General features: G+C 48.5%; 1 protein-coding gene across 6 annotated transcripts; it reads left to right on the forward strand.

Annotated features, from left to right (window-relative positions):
* Positions 1-968: 968 nt before the first annotated feature.
* LOC132464773 (DNA-binding protein RFX7) lies at positions 969-12035 on the forward strand. Of its 6 annotated transcripts, none has more exons than XM_060061335.1 (10): positions 969-1379; positions 1952-1985; positions 3029-3114; positions 3500-3541; positions 3646-3768; positions 4031-4147; positions 4768-4852; positions 4963-5170; positions 5352-5656; positions 5752-12035. In XM_060061335.1, the coding sequence occupies exons 1-10, from the start codon at positions 1246-1248 to the stop codon at positions 9148-9150; spliced, it is 4533 nt and encodes a 1510-aa protein (XP_059917318.1). In that variant the 5' UTR covers positions 969-1245; the 3' UTR covers positions 9151-12035. The 6 variants fall into 6 exon arrangements, with proteins under 6 accessions (XP_059917318.1, XP_059917319.1, XP_059917320.1 ...); XM_060061336.1 differs by having other exon boundaries at positions 3503-3541; XM_060061337.1 differs by having other exon boundaries at positions 3503-3541; positions 5352-5644.
* Positions 12036-14208: the final 2173 nt, after the last annotated feature.

Genomic DNA, 14208 nt, shown 5'->3' on the forward strand with positions numbered 1-14208 from the left:
ATGAAGGGGCTATATTGAGTCAAATCACTGAGATGTTTTCAGGCCATGACCTGTGTTTCCTGTCATGTATTGTAAGTCAATTAAGGAAATATGCATGATTTCTGAATCATGCATATTTATATAATATTGATATAATTATATGTATATATATATGTATATAATTATACATTTAATTTGCCATGCGTGCGTTTTTGCATTTGGCTCATGTATACCCAAACACAAACATGTAATAGTTGCTAGAAATACATTATAGACATTATTTTTTTATTATAATTATTAAATATAAGGCTAAAAACAGTGACCAATCACTTATAATATCAAAATGTATTCATGTTGAATCCAGATGTAATGCCAAAAAAAGCCACATTTTACAATATCAATTTAAACCCGCTTTTTCCAAAAAAGATATAGGCCTGGACTAACACATACATGTTGGCGTTTTGGATGGTGGTCGTCCCTATTCTGACCAGTGGGAGGCGGTATTGGATACCTATTGAGAATGTGGCTCTTGTTTTGACCTAGTGACTTGATCCTTTAATTATATATAGATATTTCTGAACGCTGATGATTTACAGATGTGATATCGTCAAGTGCAATCACATTGTACACCTATTGGTATAAACAATGTCATCGACTTTGTAATATATATAATGATGTTACAATAATAGTCGAATGGCAAAACAGCCATAGCCCACTGCTACAGCTGTAACCAACAATAATGCATATTAACCAATCTGAATGATGCTGCAAGAAACACCCCCCTTCAACGTGATAACACATTCCTAAAATGGAGTCCTACGCGTATTTGTATGAATATCGGTGCATGGTGCATGCAGATAGCCTTCAATAGATCTGCTGGCAAAACATAGGATTGTCCATGCTGGCTCCTGCGCCTGTGCTTTGCGCCCCCAGCGGCCGGCAGCGGCACTACCCCCTGTAGCGTTTCCTGCGCCTGCGCGCTGCGCCCCTAGCGGCCGGCAGCAGCACTACCCCCTGTAGCGGCTGCAGGGCCAGGCGTGCTATTTGCGGCAGTAGTGGAGTCCTTCGCTGGATGTCTTTTGTACGTCCGACTGTTTTTGTTGTCGTTTTATATTTTTCGTGGGGTTGAGATCGTAGTCTAGGTGACCATGTTTCACGGCGGGTCCAGCTGCAGCTCCACCTAGCCGGGCTGTACCCGGGGTGATGCCCGCCCAGCGGAGGACGAGGCCTACCCGTTGAGCTCCCCTCCGCCCCACAACCTCCGCCATGGCTGAGGATCCACAACAACCCGGGGGGCAGAGGCCCTCCGTGGCGGGCCCGGGCTCTCTTCCGACGCTGGTGCCGGGACTCCAGGGGCCCGAGGCAAATGCGTTACAGTTCAAAATAAAAAACTCAATTTGGTAAGACGGAGAACACCAGTCCTCAGCCTCCACTCAGTGTCCTCTGCTAGCCCTGTCATTAGCGTAGCGTCGGAGGTGCCGGGAGACAGGGGGGCACAAAGCGGGGACACGGCCCGGCCGATGGGTGCTTATGACCGGGTAATACCGTGTGTTCGGGACGGTTATAACCGGGTGGATGTGTAGTGTTAGTGCAGGATGGACCATCCGGGTGGAGACAGGCTCAGCCTCCATCGTGAGCCCGAGCAGCAGAGGCCATGTCAAGGAGGAGGCTGATGCTCACCGTGCATGACAGGTGTCACACTGGATGCTCCATGAGCTTCCTTATTGAGCACCTAGGCTCCCCTAAAGGACGACCCTCGGTCCATTAGGGCCGTGGATGTGTGATGGTTTCTACCAATAAAGGGGAAATATTTTTTTTAATCAATGTGTTACAAGTCATCGTCGATTGACGCTGAAATGCATAGTACACACTACACAACGTGCATGTCGACCAAAGATGTTGATGACAATATGTACATGAGTGTTTTGAATCATGCATCTGAGTGCTGTTTCTGCTTTGTTCGTCATTATAGCAAATCTGTACAATCAAAAGTGGACAACATATTGGTGAGTAAATATGATGCATGCTACGCTAACCTGATCACCTAGTCAGTTAACCGTAATTAACCACATATTAACGGCTTAATTTGTGAGCCCTTTGTAATGTTCTCTTACCATTTACATCTTTGTGGTTTTGTAATATAAATGATTATCACAGCATAATATATGTGACCCTGTTTGTTGGGTTTCACAGGCACATGGCCTACATATAGCACATTGTTTTGAGTTCTGATTTAGTGATGTAGTTGTAGCCCTACCTGATGCGAAGAAAAACCCTTTCAGGATAGTCCCAAGAAAGAACTAATAACCCACGGTGCCCTGCACAACATCCCAGTCGATGTGTATGAATTGATGGATAACTGGAAAATATTGGGATTAATTGGATATTTGTTTAAGAACAGATACTCATCCATTCATTCATTGATTTATTCAGTACTTGCGTGACGGTTTTACCCTCATGTATTCGGAAATAGGTTCCCGTAGCAACAAAGAGGCTAATTCATTAGGAAATATTCAGATGAATGCCTTCCTAATAACCTGATAAAATAATAGGACAGAAATATAGGGTGGAGTCATAATCACAAAAAACAAGGCCGAAGTCTTTACCTAGTGATTAGATTGAACTATGCTATATGAAGAGCAGCAGGCTAAGAGTTTGAATCTTCCTAAGAGGAGGAATTCACATTATTCTATTCTTCCTCCATTTATGCGCATTTTACTATGCACAATAATGTATACATTGTAAGCTCCTCTCCTGACTACTGCTCATCAAAGATTAAATGGTCTCTCATGTTATTGGCATTTTTTTTTATATATTCTGGCGATTGTAAAAATTATTATCCCCAAATGCACAATATTTATAGCACAATAATCATTTGATAATCTATTATTCTTTTCATTGTTAAATTAAGGACTATTGTGTTGTTTCTTGATGACAATTATTTTATTATATTTTGTTGCTCGATTAGGAAACTCATATTTTTTTATTTACTAATCATGACACATAAATACAAATATTTATCTTGAAATATACATCTTTTCATTTGCAGCAAGATGTTGAGAAGTTTACAGACATCGAAAAGCTCTACCTCTACCTCAAGCTGCCTTCTGGTCCAGGCAACGGCAATGACAAAAGGTATTGTTTATTCCCCTTCTGGCACCCATGTGTAGTTCAGAATTGAAGTACACATTAGCAACCGAATGAACAATTCTAATTGGAATTTGGATAATTTGATTTGCTTTAATATAATCGTCCATCTTTTCATTGTGTATTCACCTGCTGTACTATTTGTTCAATGTTAGTGTGATGTTAGGGGAAGGTCAGACAATCAGATCCTTTTTTGTTCTGTTCAATTAATCGGTGGGGTCCAAGCATTCATTTCAGCACCCTGCTTGATTCTTATGATGTCGTAAATGTATTACTGGTAGATAGATGCTATACCAGTGGTTTTGTGTTTTTCGTTTGTTTCCCCATATCTATTCATAACCTCAACCCCACCCTGCTGCCAAATACTGCACAGTAGGACTGAGAATCAGAGGGGTTGCTCCACTCCGGGACTATGGTACAAAACGTTTCTCTTTTGAAAGGACAAGAAAATTCCCCATACAGGCCTGAATCCTGTTCCACTGATGTGTATGTGTCCGTCTCTCCCTCTCTCCACAATAGTGATCAGAATTCCATGTCATCGAGCCGTACTCAACAAATGTATGCATTCAACTGGATAAGGAACCACCTGGAGGAGCACCCGGAGACCTCCCTGCCAAAGCAAGAGGTGTACGACGAGTACAAGTAAGGCCACAGCTCCTCAAGCAGACAATAACATAGAATCATATGCAGCAACCCTCGCTAGAGAAAGGGATCGATTTGATATAATTGGAAGAGTGAACTCATCTCATCCCCATTCCCCGTCCTTGGTGCACAGTAAAAAAGCTAAAAGTATATGAATACCTTATAGAGTTATATTAGAGAATCTTAAATACTGTTTGTACTGGTCTGTGACGATGTGGTGACCTCCTATATAATATCTTCCATCCTTGTGTTTTACTTTCAGAAGTTATTGTGACAATCTTGGCTACAATCCACTGAGTGCAGCAGACTTTGGAAAGATAATGAAGAATGTCTTTCCCAACATGAAGGCACGTCGACTGGGCATGAGAGGGAAATCCAAATATCCTTTAACAGTGATGGGCTGTCACTTGATTCAATACGATTTAGGATGAATGACTCTTTCAGTTTTACCTGGCATCTAGCCCTGATGCTTTTCTCCTTCTGTCTCCAAAGAGTTATAGGTACAATTGTAGCATTAGTGTAGTCGTGGAACTGTATATTGTACATAATGCTGTCCTTCATAAGTGATTATTATTATTAACACCTCTACCTCAGCTAAGTGTAAATCTGCTAGTCTTAAGTGCTCTCAAAGTGTTTGCTTCTAAGAATATGACTGAAACCGTACACATACATGACACTCACACATCTCATATCAGTTACAGTCAAGTTGTCAAGTGGTCTTGTGTGAATTAACTGCAAACTCTGTGTTAAGAGCAGTGGTTGGTGAAGCCTTCCTAGCCATTTCAATAGGGTCAGGATGAGAGGGGGTTAGCCAAACTGGAAACAGAAAAGCATCTCTGCTTATCTCTTCATATATTACCACGCTATACCTCTTCAGGAAAACAGTAACATCTTACATATGCTCTCATATCAGCAGCCATCCATGTGGGGAACATGACCCTTCCTCTCCTGCTACACACCGGCCACACGGAAAGAGTGTGAACCTTAACTCCTTCTCACATACTGTTATAGCGGCTTGAGGAAGAAAGCTTTTGTTCACATGCCGTCCCTACCAAACCTGGACCTGCAGAAGTCTGGAGATGGGGTAAGAGCCCCAAAGAACTGTACAGTCTACAAAGCCATAGAGCAGGTCTGCTGCTGAAGCCTCAGGCCCCTCTGGTCTAACGTGACTGTGTTTGGGCCCCTGTCCCCCAGTGTGAGCTGATGGAGCCCATGGGTCAGTCTCCCAGCGCCGAGGACGAGATGCGGTCCGCGGCCTGCGGCTTGGTGTGTGAGTGGGCCCAGAAGGTCCTTACCCGGCAGTTCGACCACGTGGAGGACCTGGCCCGCTTCCTGCTCAACAGCCACTACATCGGGACCAAGTCCATGGCGGCGCTCACTGTTATGACGGGAACGCCCACCGGTAAGGCTGGTTCTGCTAACTGTTATGACGGGAACACCCACTGACAGGGATGGTTCTCAGTTCGTTCATGACACTTTCGCGTGTCATGAAATTAAAAGAATTCAGAAATACTAAAATCATAATTTTCCCCCTAACACTGTGGTGCAATAAAACAAAGAAATGCGTGCCTCTCTCTCTCCAGGCCTGAAGACGCCCACGCCCTCGGCCTTCGTGCCCACCGCCGAGGCCAACTCGTTCCAGCCCCAGGTGAAGACCCTGCCCTCTCCCTCGGTGGATGCCAAGCAGCAGCTGCAGCGCAAGATCCAGAAGAAGCAGCAGGAGCAGAAGCTCCACTCGCCCCTGCCCAGCGACAGCCAGATCAAACGGACGGAGGTCAGCACCCCGGGGCCCACCATCCCAACCAGCAGCCCCGCGCTCCTCTCCCCGCAGCCCACCATTGGCATCGTGGTGTCCGCCGTCCCCAGTCCCATCACGGTACAGGGATTTGTAAGAACCCATAAACCAGTTCCGCTCTTTTTCAAACTTTGTAGTCAAGTGAAGTTGTTGAGGAACCGGACTAATGTGTGTCGTCACTTCCTCAGGTGCAGAGGAGCAGGCAGCCCATGACCTCGCCCAGCCCCGTGGGCGGCGCCGAGGGGAAGGTGATGCCTGTCAATTTCCAAGTGGTCACTCAGTCCATCAAGCAGTCTCCCAAGACCCAGCAGAGCATCTCGGCAAGCCCGGTGGGGGACCGCCTGGCCAGGCACCGCTACGCACAAATCCTCCCCAAGCCCTCGGCCACCAGCGCCATCACGCTGCGCTCGCCCCCCACGCTGCTCATCACCAACAGCCCCATCAAGACGGTGATGCCCCAGCCCCACGTCAGCTCTGTCAACGTGGTCAAGATGACGGCCATCTCGCTGACGCCCAGCGGCGGCGGCGGTGGCGGCGGCGGAGCGAACCTGCGGCCTGCCTCCACCGGCATGGCCGTCGCCTCCGTCTCAGAGGACCCCCACCAGATCCGGTGCCCCAACCCGCTCAACACGCCTCACTCCCCGGCCCTCAGGCCCAGTGCCCCGGGGCCCGTCCTGGCCCTCCACAGCGACGCCAAGGCAGAGCAGGGCGAGCCGGGCTCCTCCACCAAGTTCAGAGCCGCCAGTGAACCCAGCTTCTTTGTCAAGTTCTCGCCCATCCCGGACAAAGTGGCCCGGACCAAAAGTGACTCCCAGTCTCCTCCCGCCACCGTGGCCGCGGCCGGGGCCCAGGAGAGCAATAACGGCGGCTGTCTGGACAGCCATCTGTACCTGACTGTTGAGAAGCAGAGCGCCAACGGCTCCCCGGCCGTCACCCTGTCCCCCAAGGAGCCCGGCTCGGACGCCAAGGGCCCCAGGAAGCGCTCGGGCCCCGGGGTGGATGCCCACATCATCCCCGTGAAGAGAGTGTTCATCTCCCAGCAGCCGGTCGCCTTCATCGAAAATCCCAAACCCGGTCTGAGCCGGCCGGCGGCCAAGAGGGTCGCCCGGGCGGTGGGGGGGCCGGCCGCCCGCCCGGAGAGCGCCCCCTGCAAGGTGACGGTAAAGCAGACCTCGCTGGGCCCCGGGGCACAGGTCCTCGCCCTCTCCGACTTGCCACTCACGCAGCCCTCGGGCCCCCGGACCCTTGTGCGGCCCCAGGCCCTGCTGGTGAAGCGCGAGGGCCGAGCCGCCTCCGGCGAGGCCACTGTGGCGGCGGCGGCGGCGGCGGCGGCGGCGGCGGCGGCGGCGGCGGCCCCCATGAGCAGCGCTGCCGACCAGGCGCTGCTGCAGCAGATGGCCGCCGCCGACCCTCACCTCATACCAGCCAACTCAGGAGCACACGAGGCCTCGGCCCTCGGTGACCTCAAGAGCACAATGTGGGAGGAGGGCCAGCTGGAGGCGCTGCAGAAACAGGCGTTCGCTCAGCAGACGCCCGCCGAACACAGCCAGGCGCAGGCCGACCAGCTCGCCCTGATGGGCCAGGCGGGCGAGGCCTCGGGCCAGCTCGCGCTCTCCCAGGAGATGCTGGACTTCTCGGGCTCCCAGCCCAGCATGGACTACTTCCCCTTCAACGACGACGACATGACCCAGGACAGCATCGTGGAGGAGCTGGTGCAGATGGAGGAGCAGATGAAGCTCAAGGGCCTGCAGCCTCTGTTCAGCACCTGTGTGGACATGTCGCTGCAGGGCCAGTCGGCCGGCCCCCCGGCCTCCATCCTCAACGCCCACCCGACGGGCCCGGCCTTCTTCCACTCCGCCCACAGCAGCACCACCCCCGTGCAGACCCCCACGCCCACCCCCACCCCGACACCCACGCCCACCCCCACCTCCGAAATGACCCTGGGACACAGCATGACCCGAGAGAGCCCATGCTCCCGCATGGCGGTGGTCACCCCGGTGGACGGGGCCATGGGGCGCCACACCCCCATCAGCACGCCGCTGTCCAACTGCAGCGGCAGCGTGCCCCCGAGCCCGGTGGAGTGCAGGAACCCCTTCGCCTTCACGCCTATCAACTCCAGCATGGCGGGCTACCACGACTCCAGCGTGGTGTCCAGCAGCCCGGTGAAGCCCATGCAGAGGCCCATGGCCACGCACCCCGACAAGGCCAAGCTGGACTGGATCAACAACCGCTACAACAGCAGCAGCAGCGGGCCGCTGTCCAATCAGAGCCTCGGCATCCTGCCCAGCTACCAGGACCTGGTGGACGACCAGTTCCGGAAGCCCCACGCCTTCGCCATCCCCGGCCAGTCCTTTCAGGTCCAGTCGAGGCAGGACGGCCACTTTGGCCGCCTGACCCCCATCTCTCCGGTGCAGCAGCAGCAGGTGAGTAACATGACCACGCCGACCAAGCAGGAGAGCTTCGCCGTGCCCGCCCCGCTGGACAACAAGGCCGCCGCGTCCTCGGGCTCCGCTACGTTCCGTTGTCGCAGTGTCAGCCCGGCAGTGCGTCAGCGGAACTTCAGCGGCACCACGGCGGCCCCGACCGCCGCCGTCACCAGCACCACCACCACCACCACCACCACCACGCGCGCCGTCATCTCCCCGTTCAACGCCGCCATCACCTCCGAGATGCTCAGCATCCTGTCCAACAGCCAGGGGGCGGGCTCGGCCCACAGCATGGCCCAGCGCAGCCAATCGGTGCCTCTGAACATCATGATGCAGAGCGAGCTGCTGCCGTTGCAGGGCCAGAACAGCAACACCAAGATCACCAGCGTGCTCCTGAGCAAGATGGACTCGGAGGGGGACGAGGCGGTGCGCGGCCTAGGCATCAACAACCTCCCCTCCAACTACACCGCCCGCATGAACCTCACGCAGATCCTCCAGACCACCGCCTCCTTCAGCGGGGGGGCCGCCCACCCCGCCCAGCTGCCGGCCAGCTCCAGTCCCGCGGCCTTCGGTCTCCAGCAGGGCTACCTCACCGGCGGCCCCGCCGAGCCGGGGGGCTTCCCAGGACCCGACGAGGCCCAAGCACAAGCGGGCCCCAGCGGGCAGGACCAGCAGCAGCAGCTTCAGCAGCAGCAGCAGCAGCTCCAGGAGGCGGCGGCGGTGCGCACGCAGGCCCAGCTCCTCCGCCAGAGCGCTCAGCAGCAGGAGGTGGCGGTGGCGGCGGCGGCGGCGGCGGCGGAGGAGGAGCAGCAGCAGCTGGACTTCAACAACACGGTGAAGGATCTGCTGGGCGACGACGGGCTGAACCCCAGCTCCCAGCTGGTGGGGCAGGTGGCCTCGGAGCTGAACGCCGTGGCCTCGGACTTCTCCAACGACATCAGACTGACCTCGGATCTGTCCAGTAGCATCACTGACCTGAACACCTTGGACCCCAACCTGCTGTTTGACCCCAACCAGCCGCAGGAACAATATGAAGACTCAACACTGGAGGAGCTGAAGAACGACCCACTGTTTCAGCAGATATGCAGTGACCCCGTGAACTCTGGCTTCGAGTGGCTGGAGAGCAAAGACCAGCCCACCACGGTGGAGATGCTGGGCTGAGGTTAAACTCTCTGTGGGTTCCCCCCGTCGTTCGTGTGGCGTGTCCGTCGTGTACGTGTTTTTATACTATTGTTTGTTTGGGATTTGTCTGGACGTTGCCATTTGTCCTGTTTAAAGTGCCAGGCTTACCAGAAAATCTCTCCTACTGATCTTTACAGCATTTCTTACCTTTACTTTCTGTCACCCTGAATTACAGTCTTTACCACTTCTCTCTTTCTCTATCCGTCCGTCTGTCTGTCTGTGTCCGTCTGTCCGTTTCTCTCTCTCTCCCTATCTCTCTCTCATGTGAAATCAGAAATGTATGCATTTCAAGTGTGTGTATTTATCAATTTCTAAGATATGAACACAGAAAGAAGCTTAATCTTCCATATTATAGGCGATCAATAATGCAATATTTGTATTCAACAAACACTTAATATTGAGATAAGTTGGAAATTTGGCACAAAAGACCAATCTGTATGTTGTCAACACGTGTTTTTAAAGTGTGCATCTCACATACAACCATGAGGAAGGTCATATTGGGATTGTAATATATGCACATGAAATAGTACACCTGCCTGCCATATCTGAATATAAAACGGGTAGCAACTCGCTACCAGGTGCTGAATTTATGACATAATCTTTATATTTTATCATAAACCAAAACGGTGAAGATCCAGACTCCTTGTCTGAGCATTGTTCAACAGTGACATTTTTCTTAAAAGCCTATACTACTTGTACTGTTTATTATCTTACAAAGGGAGTAGACGAGTCCGTAGAGAGAAGAGTGAACTTCAGGCCACTCTGTGGACTTCACACGTGGATAGGAACAACTGGCTGCCTTATTCCCAAAGTCCTGGCCTTACGCCACCGTTAGAGACACTGTACATAGTATAACGCCGCCTCAGAAACACCCAGGGCGTCCTCATATCCAGGCAGCTGTTCTTCTGCTCATCATTTCTGCACTATTTCCTCATCTTTGTTCATTCGTTATCTTTTGGGTTAATTATCAGTGTTATAGATGATGCATATTGTATAGACTATGAACTTGTCCCCTTACCAGTTGTATATGGAGAATAAGTTGGCGTTTTTATGAATACCTTTGGCTGACATGCATTCCGCTAGAGATCATTTGCCGTTCTCTACCCCTCCCCACCCCCATCCCTTGGGTTGCATTTAGAGAATCGATGGTATGGAAATGGCTACGTTACCTGTGGAGCCTGGGTGGTGCGATGCCATGGCTAGGCTAGTTGTGAGACAGTTTTAGTTGAAATCCAGCCTTATTTCCATACCAAAGATGATTTGTTATAACGTTGAGATGATCATATCTGCATACACTCCTTGTTACCATTAAGAAAGAAGGGAAACTGGCAGCATTAGAGATTTCTTTTGATTAACTTAAAAAGAGTTTTATGGCATTAAATAAAACAACATTCATTTGCAAAAATCTATGTAAAGTATGTACATTATAAAAATGGTCCCTCCTATGCTTTATAGGCAACTATGGACCAGAAAGCATGTTGAAACCATCACGGTTAGCCAGGTAGGCTATGTGATATAGTAGGATGCTATGCTTGAGTTTCTGACTATCGTCATTGTTGTATAAGTCATGTTAAAGCTCCATCTGTATATAGGATAGATACAAAGCTATTTGATGTATCAAGACACTATATTATGGCCATTATTCTAGCTAAGTCTATGGTGCCATCATGAAAAAAAAAACTTAACCGAAATTATAGTAGGCAAGAATACTGTGTGTGTTATGTGTTACATTTCTGGCTTGATTTGTTGTTCAAGTGATGCTGTCTATTGGGTCTCTCGCTTGCTGATGTATTTAGTTTCTGTTCTGTTTTACTTTGATGCTAATAGGCCTCTGCCGTTGCAGATTGTGATGTGTGCTGTGGAGCGGGAACAATGGCATGGTGTATTGATGAGGGGATACAGAAAAAGAGTTGTAATCCTTTAGGCTGGTTGAAAACATTTCTGTGACAAACATTGCGCTCAAAGCCTTTCAGCCGACACTGGAGAAAAAAAGTCAATGAATTATACTTCAAACAAACTTTGGAAGTTCACATTGTTGCACTAAATTTGTATGACTCAAGGCTTTGCCACACCTTTATGGACAAATGGTAATGATGGATACCCGCAAAAAATATTTTTGTTATGACAACATGAGTAAGGAAACTTAATTGAATTGTCAGAAATTGACTCTGTCAGAATAATTGTCTTGTAGCAAAATGTGCTTTAATCTCAGTGAGATACACATTCTTACTCATTCTCATACATGAGAATAAAAGCATTGAGGATAGAGAAATGTTGAAATAACCTTTTAAAACCTACATGCTCATTATGTTGATAAAAATGATTGTACGCACGCATGTGTGATGAATTCTATCGTACTTTGTATCTTGGTGACCACTGTCATGTGATTTGGGCGGGCTCTGTTAATCAGACAGACAGTGCTGGTTCTTGAGTTGCGCAACTTTCATTGTGTGCTGTTTACTAAGTTAATATTGTTCTTAATGCTATATGTTCTGACTATGTTTTTCAGTCAATTTTTACATATTGTTTCACATAGCATTTTGTGAAGTTAATATCTTTCTCATCATTTCATTTTTTATGTTAATAAGGCACTGATATTTCAATTTGAATGAAGGAAAAAAAAACGACCCAATGCACCATAAAGATGTACACGAGCCTCTGAACCTTGACCCTCGACTGACCCAGTACCAACTGTCCGTTTCTACCAGTAGAATAGCCGTCCTCTGTGGTGTTGTCTGGTGTACTGCTTCATGTACAGTAGCTTGTTGATATTGCAACTGCGTTGTTTCCTTTTTTTCAATGGAAAGTACTCACTGGTGAGATTTTTAAAGTGGTTTTAAAAGCCAATAAACTTTTTTAAAGAATGTTCTCTTGGCCGACGTCTCCTTATTGGTTAGCATTGTATGTGTGTGTCTGTTTGTGTGCGTGCGTGCGTGCGTGCATGCGTCCGTGTGTGTGTGTGTGGATCTACGTTGAAGCACTCATTGAAATGCCTGTTCACTGTTCACAGGCTAGACAGAACTCTATAGTCATGATCCATTTCTCTCTGTGGCTCTGCTTGCCTCTGTGTATCGCCCCCCAATGTATCACCAAACACTATAATATATAGTCTAATATATTATAATATAATATATAACACTATAATATATAGTCTAAAATGTTTTTTAACAGTCAAGTTTATGTGAAGCTAAAAAACCTTTCAATCACCCTCTCAGCAGGGGGTCAAAGGTCATGTCAGCTCTTCAGCTGACCCCGGGGGGTCATTTGGGGAGTGGTGTCTCCAACACAGAGCCGCCGACCAATCGGAGCAGCATCCATCGGCCATCGGCTCTGCGTTGTTCCCAGGGCCTCATGATATTCATAACATGTTAATGACCTTTACCCTATTGATCATGGCCGCGCAGCCAGCCCCATGTGGAGCCTCTTCATGGCCTAGCCCTCACCAGTACTACTGCTCACTACCACACTGCTACTGCTCACTGTTCTTTTATGGAATCTCCTATATACTCAGTATACATGGGTCAGAACTCATCTCCTATATACTCAGTATACATAGTGTCAGAACTCATCTCCTATATACTCAGTATACATGGGTCAGAACTCATCTCCTATATACACAGTATACATGGGTCAGAACTCATCTCCTATATACTCAGTATACATGGGTCAGAACTCATCTCCTATATACACAGTATACATGGGTCAGAACTCATCTCCTATATACTCAGTATACATGGGTCAGAACTCATCTCCATACTCAGTATACATGGGTCAGAACTCATCTCCTATATACACAGTATACATGGGTCAGAACTCATCTCCTATATACTCAGTATACATGGGTCAGAACTCATCTCCTATATACTCAGTATACATGGGTCAGAACTCATCTCCTATATACTTAGTATACATGGGTCAGAACTCATCTCCTATATACACAGTATACATGGGTCAGAACTCATCTCCTATATACACAGTATACATTGGTCAGAACTCATCTCCTATATACTCAGTATACATGGGTCAGAACTCATCTCCTATACTCAGTATACATGGGTCAGAACTCATCTCCTATATACACAGTATACATGGGTCAGAACTCATCTACTATAGACAGTACATGGGTCAGAACTCATCTCCTATATACACAGTATACATGGGTCAGAACTCATCTACTATAGACAGTACATGGGTCAGAACTCATCTATATACACAGTATACATGGGTCAGAACTCATCTACCATAGACAGTACATGGGTCAGAACTCATCTCCTATATACACAGTATACATGGGTCAGAACTCATCTCCTATATACACAGTATACATGGGTCAGAACTCATCTCCTATATACACAGTATACATGGGTCAGAACTCATCTCCTATAGACAGTACATGGGTCAGAACTCATCTCCTATATACACAGTATACATGGGTCAGAACTCATCTCCTATAGACAGTACATGGGTCAGAACTCATCTCCTATATACACAGTATGCATGGGTCAGAACTAATCTCCTATAGCCATTAGTATAGATAGGTTATTATTGTGTTGTAATGTTGTTATCAGAATATTCTGAGTGTGCATGAAGAAGGATTCTAAACAGGGCTGCCATACATTTGTTATTAGGCTTTGTTTAACGTAAGATATGATAGCCTCAATATGATTATAGAGAAAACAGTAAAATGAATTCAGAAGGACATATAAAACGAATGAGACGGAATATTATGCGACACACGTGCTCTTAAAGATAAGTCGAGCTGTGGGAATATAGCAGAGACAATACAATGATTAAATCAATAGTTAGCTCTAATCAATATGATTCCCCTACCGCCTCCTCTGATTGGATACTGAGGTGCTAGGTCAGGTGCAGAAGTCTGGCCCTCATTGTTCCTCCAACCGACCATCTAAAAATCATATAATGGCTACACACAGGAGATGTGCCTAAAGCTTATATTTGTTCAGGTAGGCCTGTTGTAAAGTGTTCTTTATCTCCCCCCTCTGTTGTCAACATCTCATTTCCTCTGATCGGACTTCC

The sequence above is a fragment of the Gadus macrocephalus genome, chromosome 9 (assembly GCF_031168955.1).
Source record: "Gadus macrocephalus chromosome 9, ASM3116895v1".
Lineage (NCBI taxonomy): Eukaryota > Metazoa > Chordata > Actinopteri > Gadiformes > Gadidae > Gadus > Gadus macrocephalus.